This window comes from Hibiscus syriacus, unplaced genomic scaffold, assembly GCF_006381635.1.
Source record: "Hibiscus syriacus cultivar Baekdansim isolate YM2019G1 unplaced genomic scaffold, ASM638163v2 tig00008013_pilon, whole genome shotgun sequence".
NCBI lineage: Eukaryota > Viridiplantae > Streptophyta > Magnoliopsida > Malvales > Malvaceae > Hibiscus > Hibiscus syriacus.
The window spans coordinates 2,424,718-2,433,066 of record NW_024062150.1 but is presented as its reverse complement, the minus strand read 5'-3'; the positions used below and the strand labels follow the sequence as shown (position 1 = coordinate 2,433,066).

The 8,349-nt window shown below is 38.1% G+C and overlaps 1 protein-coding gene and 1 pseudogene across 2 annotated transcripts; one reads left to right on the top strand and one right to left on the bottom strand.

Annotated features, from left to right (window-relative positions):
- The first annotated feature begins 454 nt into the window (after window positions 1–454).
- On the top strand, window positions 455–6,436 carry LOC120201922 (probable sucrose-phosphate synthase 3). Of its 2 annotated transcripts, XM_039202438.1 has the most exons (12): window positions 455–934; window positions 1,478–1,710; window positions 2,049–2,112; window positions 2,207–2,905; window positions 3,145–3,282; window positions 3,354–3,485; window positions 3,558–3,734; window positions 3,811–3,864; window positions 3,960–4,022; window positions 4,262–5,200; window positions 5,288–5,415; window positions 5,947–6,436. In XM_039202438.1, the coding sequence occupies exons 1-12, from the start codon at window positions 656–658 to the stop codon at window positions 6,221–6,223; spliced, it is 3,183 nt and encodes a 1,060-aa protein (XP_039058369.1). In that variant the 5' UTR covers window positions 455–655; the 3' UTR covers window positions 6,224–6,436. The 2 variants fall into 2 exon arrangements, with proteins under 2 accessions (XP_039058369.1, XP_039058370.1); XM_039202439.1 differs by lacking the exon at window positions 3,811–3,864 and having other exon boundaries at window positions 456–934.
- Window positions 6,437–7,185: 749 nt separating this feature from the next.
- On the bottom strand, window positions 7,186–7,938 carry LOC120201967 (annotated as a pseudogene).
- Between the last annotated feature and the right edge of the window lie 411 nt (window positions 7,939–8,349).

Sequence of the window (8,349 nt, the reverse complement as noted above, 5' to 3'; positions counted from 1 at the left end):
CATTTAATAATCATATTTCTGACATTCATGGTGCTCGAATTCAAAAGCTCAAAGAATAACAATAATTTCATTACAACATACGATAAAAAATGATATTTTTAAATACTAAAAAAACAAAAAAAAAACAATATAAACACACAATTGCAAGATTAATATAATTAAAATGCAAAATTTACATCAATACATTGCTTAACAGGATTATAATAAGAAAATATTGGAGCCTCATTTAAGGTTTTATAATTATATATGCAACCCTTATTTAATATAATTTTTAATAGAATTGTAGCAACAAATTTGTTCGAGACTGGAAGGAAAAGCAGCAATAAGAAGCGGACAACGTGAAGAAACAAAAACATCCAACACTCGCTCACTCACACCTTGTATTGCATATCCAAACTGTGTGAGACTCATGCATTCATCCTCTGCGTACGTGTCTTCATCTCTTTGATCCACGTGTTCCCTTTTGCATGTACCTCTCTCCCTTCCTTCTCTCCCACGACTCTTTCCAACCTCAACTGATTCATCCATTTTCAAACTTCCTTTTTGGAACAAAAATGTTTAGCCTTCTCATTTGCCATTCAATGTAGAAACCAAGAGCAGAAAAAAACCCCCATTTTTGTCTTAGTCCAAGAGGAGACACGGTGAAAGAAGGGCAATGGCAGCGAACGAGTGGATAAATGGGTACTTGGAAGCGATACTGGACAGCGGGGCAGCAGCCATCGAGGAGCAGCATAAGCCGGCTGTGGATTTGAGAGAAAGGGATCACTTCAATCCGACAAAGTACTTTGTTGAAGAGGTGGTCACTGGTGTTGATGAAACCGATCTACATAGGACATGGATCAAGGTTGTCGCCACCCGGAATGCCAGGGAACGTAGTTCAAGGCTCGAGAACATGTGCTGGCGCATTTGGCACCTTACCCGAAAAAAGAAGCAGGTCCCTCCTCTATCCTTATCAGATATCTGTGTGTATGTAATGTAATGTAACTATGCATGTATATATATGTATGTATATCTGCTCATGTAGTATGGTACCCTGTGTTTGAACGAATTCCTCATTGAAGATAGTTAACTCCGTGATGTATTCTTTATAGATATGCGTGTGTATGTAACCATGTATGTATAAATATGCATATAACTTAGTGTGTATGTCTTTGGATGTCTTATGCGTATGCGAGGACTAGTTTGATTCTTAATTCATGGCTTTCATATTTATATCTGCTCATCAAGCTGTATGGTACCTTGTGTTTGAACAAATTCCTTATTGAAGATAGTCAACTCTGTGAATGGGCAATTCTGTAAATGCTTCTTCCTGAATATGGCTAAATGAGAGTTTTGCTAGAATATTTCTAAAGTGTGACATTTCACCCTTTAAATATGATAACATAGCCCGAGCTCCAAGAAACCTCAAAATGAGTTTTTACTTACTGAGAGTGAAGCAATTTAGAGTACTCAAATTACGATCTTATGATGTAAATAGTTGGAATGGGAAGAATTGCAACGATTGGCAAAGCGGAAGTGGGAACGTGAACTTGTGCGCAAGGATGCCACTGAGGACTTGGTTGAAGACTTGTCAGAAGGAGAGAAGGGAGATGCTGTTAGTGAGTTGATTAGCGCAGAGACCCCGAGGAAAACGTTCCAAAGAGACTATTCCAACTTGGAAGTGTGGTCAGAGGACAAGAAGGGAAAGAAACTTTACATTATCCTTATCAGGTATCACTTTCCCTCCTCATATGTATTAATCTTGAATTAATCTTAAGATTTGTTATTGGAGCAGGTGGAACAACCATCATCCGTGTCTCTCAATTTCCCAATGGGTTACACAATTCAATAATGGACATTTTTTAATGCATGTATTTCTTAAATTTCTTCGTTTCATTATTCATAGAAGCAAAAAGAACGTAAATCAAATAACAGTGCCTGAAAGTTACCGTAATGATTTGACTCCAAGTGGCATGACTTGCTTGCATTTTAATGAAAGGGAAACTTTAGAGATTATGTAAGGAATTCAGCTAATTCATTGAAGCACTGTTATATTTCTTCTCACTCAGTTTGCATGGGTTAGTCCGAGGAGAAAACATGGAGCTTGGTAGAGATTCTGACACTGGTGGACAGGTAAATGCAGTATTCTACAATAAAAAAATTATTGCTTGCATTTTGGCTTCACTTAATTTATTTTATGTTTTTAAAACAATAAAATGGTCCACAGGTCAAATATGTGGTAGAGCTGTCTAGGGCTCTTGCAAAGATGCCAGGAGTGTATAGAGTAGATCTTTTTACTCGACAAGTCTTATCACCTGAAGTTGATTGGAGCTATGGAGAGCCTACAGAAATGTTAACGACCGCAGGTGAAGATGCAGATGGAAACGATGTTGGAGAGAGTAGCGGGGCGTACATTATAAGGATCCCTTTTGGTCCACGTGATAAGTACCTTCATAAAGAATTATTGTGGCCTTATATTCAAGAATTTGTAGATGGTTCTTTGGCTCACATTCTTAATATGTCAAAAGTTCTCGGTGAACAAATTGGTGGGGGCCAACCTGTATGGCCATATGTTATCCATGGCCATTATGCTGATGCAGGGGACAGTGCTGCTCTTCTCTCAGGTGCTTTAAATGTCCCCATGGTTTTAACAGGACACTCTCTTGGGAGAAACAAACTTGAGCAGCTTCTTAAACAAGGACGACAGTCAAAGGAAGACATCAATTCAACATACAAGATTATGAGAAGAATTGAAGCAGAAGAATTTTCCCTTGATGTTGCAGAACTAGTTATCACTAGTACACAGCAAGAGATTGAAGAGCAGTGGGGGCTTTATGATGGGTTTGATGTCAAGCTTGAAAAAGTTTTACGTGCCCGTGCTAGACGTGGGGTAAACTGTCATGGTCGATACATGCCAAGAATGGTGGTAACAATATTTCTCCCTTTTTTTTCCTTACTCTTTTCCCCTATTTCGAGATATTGTTTTGATCACTGCTTCCTTCATATGGGTGTTACAGATGATGTGAAAAGAGAATTACCACAGAAGTATATTTTTCCTTGTTTTGAAACATATTGTTAAATCCACGTTGTCTAGATCAATGAGATGACACTGAACTATCTTGTTTGCACCTCTTATTTTAGCTTTGAAGTACAAGTTGTTTGCAGGTTATTCCCCCTGGCATGGACTTCAGCAATGTTGTAGTTCAAGAAGATGCCCCTGAGATTGATGGAGAAATTGTCTCGGTTATTGGAGGAGGTACTGATGGATCTTCTCCCAAGGCAATTCCAACAATATGGTCAGATGTAAGTAGGTCAGCTATGTTATACACTCATCATTTAACGGATCTGTTATTGATTCTTCCTATCATTGGCAGGTGATGAGGTTTCTTACAAATCCCCACAAGCCAATGATCTTGGCCTTATCTAGACCTGATCCAAAGAAGAACATAACCAATCTTTTGAAAGCCTTTGGAGAATGTCGTCCTTTACGAGAGCTTGCTAATCTTGTAAGTTAGTTTGTGCGACAATTTTGATTTACAGAGTGGAAGAAAGGCTACTAATACTATTTTTTTTTGCAGACACTTATAATGGGGAACCGGGATGATATTGATGAAATGACTGGTCCGAGTGTTAGTGTGCTCGTAACAGTATTGAAACTCATTGACAAGTATGACCTCTATGGACAGGTTGCCTATCCAAAGCATCATAAACAGGCTGATGTTCCTGATATTTATCGACTTGCAGCAAAAACAAAGGTTAATTAGAGTTCATTTTTGTTGGAGCTAATTCATGTGCTGTTGTTTTTATATTAACTGTAAGTAAATATCGCAGGGAGTTTTCATAAATCCAGCTCTGGTTGAGCCTTTTGGACTTACACTAATAGAGGTTGTTTTTTTATCGGTTGAAATTTGTTTTTAAAAGCCATCTTATCAAGTTCAATGAGATAGAATCTTTATCTCTACTTATTTGACATAATGCAGGCAGCTGCCCATGGCCTGCCGATGGTGGCAACAAAAAATGGTGGACCGGTTGACATTCAGCGGGTAAGAATGATGAATATATTTTTCAACCATTAGATATAGCCGGTGGACTTTCCAGTGCTTTCAAATATAAACTTTTGCCAGGAAAGACGAGCACAAGAGACTACAAACTTGAGAGGGATTATTTTTCTGAAAATATTAAAAGATTCTGAACATCAGCGTTGTCGTCTATACGGTTTGTCTACAAAATATTACAATAGTTCCAATTCTTGACATTACTTTTTTCCCTTAAAAAATTTTAGGCACTAAATAATGGCCTTCTGGTGGATCCCCATGATCAGAAAGCAATTTCTGATGCCCTGTTGAAGTTGGTATCGGAGAAAAACCTATGGCATGAGTGCAGAAAGAATGGTTGGAAGAATATACATCTGTACTCATGGCCTGAACACTGCCGAACATACTTGACAAAGGTGGCTGCTTGTCGGATGAGACATCCTCAGTGGCAAACAGATACACCGGGGGATGACATCTCTTCAGAAGTATCATCTTTAAATGACTCACTTAAAGACGTGCAAGACATGTCCCTTAGGCTCTCAGTTGATGGAGATAAAGCTTCACTAACCGGATCCCTTGACCCTGTAGCTTCATCTTCTGGTGAACCTGAGCTGCAAGACCAAGTAAAACAAGTCCTAAGCAAGATAAATAAGCCGGAAACAAACTCGAAAGAAACTGAAGGAGTGAAGCTTGAAAATGTGGGAAGCAAGTATCCTATTTTGAGGCGGCGGCGTGGATTAGTTGTTTTAACACTTGACTGCTATGACAGCAAGGGGTTCCCTGACAAGAAGATGGTTCAAATTATACAAGACATATTTAAGGCCATTCGGCTGGACGCTCAAATTGCAAAATTGACGGGGTTTGCTATATCAACAGCTATGCCAGTCTCAGAAACAGTAGAGTTTTTTAAATCAGCAAAGATTCAAGTAAATGATTTTGATGCTTTGATCTGTGGCAGTGGCAGTGAAGTGTATTACCCTGGAACTTACACAGCAGAAGATGGAAAGCTTTTTTCCGATCCTGATTATGCGTCTCATGTTGCCTTTCATTGGGGCTATGAGGGTCTAAAGAAGACAATTTGCAAGTTGATGAACCCTGAGGGTGAACAAGATTCTCCATGTGTCGAGGAAGACATGAAATCGAGCAATGCTCACTGTGTTTCATATTTTGTAAAGGATCCGACTAAGGTATATATATATATATATACACACACATTGGTGACTTATGAATTACTAGAATTTGTTGTTTGGATCTTATGGTGGCTGCTTTTACAGGCAAAGAAAGTCGATGATTTGAGGCAGAAGCTTAGGATGCGAGGTCTCCGTTGCCATCCGATGTATTGCAGGAACTCGACTAGAATACAAGTTGTTCCTCTCCTTGCATCTCGAGCACAGGCACTCAGGTAGAGAGTTCTATAAACTTATGCAGACTGATTCTTTATATTAAGATGGATCTTGATTCTTAAGGTACATGTCTGATACTTGTATCCAACATGTGCATTCGGATATGAGCCTACCTCCAAAACATGGTAAAACTTAAAAAAAAGTGAACATACCGGTGTCCGACACATGCCCATGTCTCACACTCAAGTCCGAATATCATAGGTTTAAATGCTTTAAAGAATGAGACAATCAGAGGTGCATATGGGCATATGTAACATGTAAACTAAGCCCATATCAATCACAAGACAACTGATATCAAAATGTTCTATTTCGTCTAATAAGAAGCTTTTTTTATAAGATCTTTCATTCATGATAAAGTTGATTAATACTCAAGAACTCCACTGTTGATTTTTTCAAGTTGATTTCATGTGTAGTTATTCAATCACTGGTGTTCTCTTTTCTCATGGTCTTCACTGTACCAGGACTCGATTATAATCGACTTTCGGATCATTACTTATTCATCGGATTAACCTGTTCGTTCTGATTATTAGGTACCTTTTTGTGCGTTGGAGGCTGAATGTCGCAAACATGTTTGTCATCGTCGGCGAAACTGGAGACACCGATTACGAGGAATTGATTGCAGGGGCTCATAAGACTTTGATCATGAAGGAAGTGGTGACAGAGGGTTCCGAAGCGTTGCTCCGAACAATGGACTTTAGAAATGACATCGTTCCTCCGGACAGCCCCTTGATCAAGAGTATTAAAGGTGGAGCAACGCCACAGGAGATATCTGAAGCTTTAAAAGCATTGTCTAAAGCGAGCTTGTGAAAGTTGGTGTTTAGAGCATGAAATGGTAGTTTAATTTCCATATTTCAAATAAAAAATTATTGTTAATGGGAAGTTTCCATGTCTTATAGTATTATTCTATCATGTTTATCCCAAATGTAGATAAGTTTCAAATGGTCTTTTTTCTTTCAGGTTTATAAATGTGCAAACTGGTCTGTAATGGCCGCTGCTGATTTCTATCTTGTATTTCATGTAGATAAATTTTTAGCTACCATTGCTCAAGTTATTTGCATATACATATGGTCGGTGGTGAATTTCCATCCCTTCTGAGATTTAGACTCTTTTTAATTAGTAGTCTCAAATTCTATTGAAAAAATAACAAGAATGAGAGGTGTTAAGCTTTTTATCATCCTAGCGTTGAGTTATTTTTCCGCAGGACCTCCCCTACAGTATTGTCACCGCAGTAAGTTTAACCACCAAGTTCGAGATAGATTGGTGTTGTTTCTCTACGCTTAGGACACCAGAATATCGAACCATAAATTAAGAAAGACATGCGAGAAAAGGAAAAGCATAATTAGTAGTGATTAGGAGGCTCCAATTCTTGATGGAGGGGACATCAAAGGCATCCTACCTTCCATCCCATCGATAGATAGAAAGGGAAGATAGAGAGCTTTTTGGTTTTTTCATGTCAAAGAATTGAACAATAGATTTTTAATGTGACATTCGAATTATTTTTCATTTAATGTGATATCTAATTTAGAAGAAAAATTCAAACCGATCATTCGAAAAAGCACTCTATTTAATTACTGATGTCACTGAATAAATTCTTAAATATAAAATTAAACAAGATCAAAGTTAATACACTAAAGTGACTGTGAATCAAAGAGAAAATTAACTCAAAAGTACACAACGAAACATGTTTTACACGATTGAACTGAGATTATTTTTGAAACTTTCAGAGACATTAACAGAAAAGAGGTGAAAATTGTGATGAGTTGCAAGGTTTATTTGTTGAGGAAGCTGAATCCAGAACCACTCAATTTGTCCTCCATGATGTTGTCGAGCCGATCACCTATCTCATCACTCAAATAATTCCTCCAATCCTCAACTTTCCCCTTCCTCAAGTAAGCGCTGTTCTCCATAAACCCCTCCTTTACCTGCTTCCCACTCTTATTAACCTCTAAATTACTCAAACTCTCAAAGCTACACAACTCTACGATCTCCTCTTTCTTCCTCCAAGCTGAAAGGCACCCAAAGAACTCGGCCAATCTCTTCACACACAATTCAGTCTCCTCCTTCATCACCTCATATCTCAAGAACAATATCCTTTCAGTTCCTCAATGGAAACAAAGGACTCTTCTTTGCCTGTTTTGTTGGTTTCAACCATCTTTTTGAAGAAGTGCCACATGGAAAAGAATGTGTCCTTTGGATCTCTACAAAGGTAGACGATATTACAACGTGAATGTATTATTGATTTTGGCAGACATGTGTATGGAATGTGTGAGCCGTAGAGTGGGATTTTGGGACAACTGGGTGAGTAATACTCGCCGAATTCCAGCATAGGGATGCAGTCGTGGGGCAGTGGCTCCTTTGAGAAAGAAGGAATGGAACCAAAAGTGTAGGTATGAGCGAAGGGTCATCATGGAACTCCAACCGTTTTCTTTCGGGAGAGTTGATATCTTCCCCTCGTATTTTCGCAGGGATTCCGGTGTGTCGTTGGATACAATAGTGAGCTTTGAGGTGGCCAAGGGTTCCATATTTGGTTATGAGGGAAAAAAATAAAAGTTTTTTTCTTGGTGGAAGGACGAGCAAGAAATTATTGTACACTGAGAAGTTATATAATTCATCAAACTCTAGTAAAACACATAATATAAGTATTGAATAAGATATAAATTAGGCTTATCATGTTGTGAATAAAAATCATTTAGGGATGATTTATCATATTGTATTTTTTTAAGGAAGACGACGTTTTGTGTTTACAATAGTATAATCCTAATCTAAATTCAAACAAACTCTTAATCTTAATTTACATCTAACTTTAGATTTATATGTAAATAAATGATTAACATAAGGTGTCATCTTCCTAGCAATGACTATCATCGCCGGATCCATTATCAACATGTCCGTTGTAGGCAGCACAGACAAACTGATTTTAATGCATTTGGGCA

What these genes read in the sequence shown, in the direction of transcription:
- LOC120201922 (XM_039202438.1), top strand. Translation starts at nt 656, where the DNA reads ATGGCAGCGAACGAGTGGATAAATGGGTACTTGGAAGCGATACTGGAC. An exon ending in GACTTGCAGCAAAAACAAAG is followed by an intron (nt 3,735 to 3,810) that starts GTTAATTAGAGT and finishes TAAATATCGCAG; the next exon opens with GGAGTTTTCATAAATCCAGC. An exon ending in TTGGACTTACACTAATAGAG is followed by an intron (nt 3,865 to 3,959) that starts GTTGTTTTTTTA and finishes GACATAATGCAG; the next exon opens with GCAGCTGCCCATGGCCTGCC.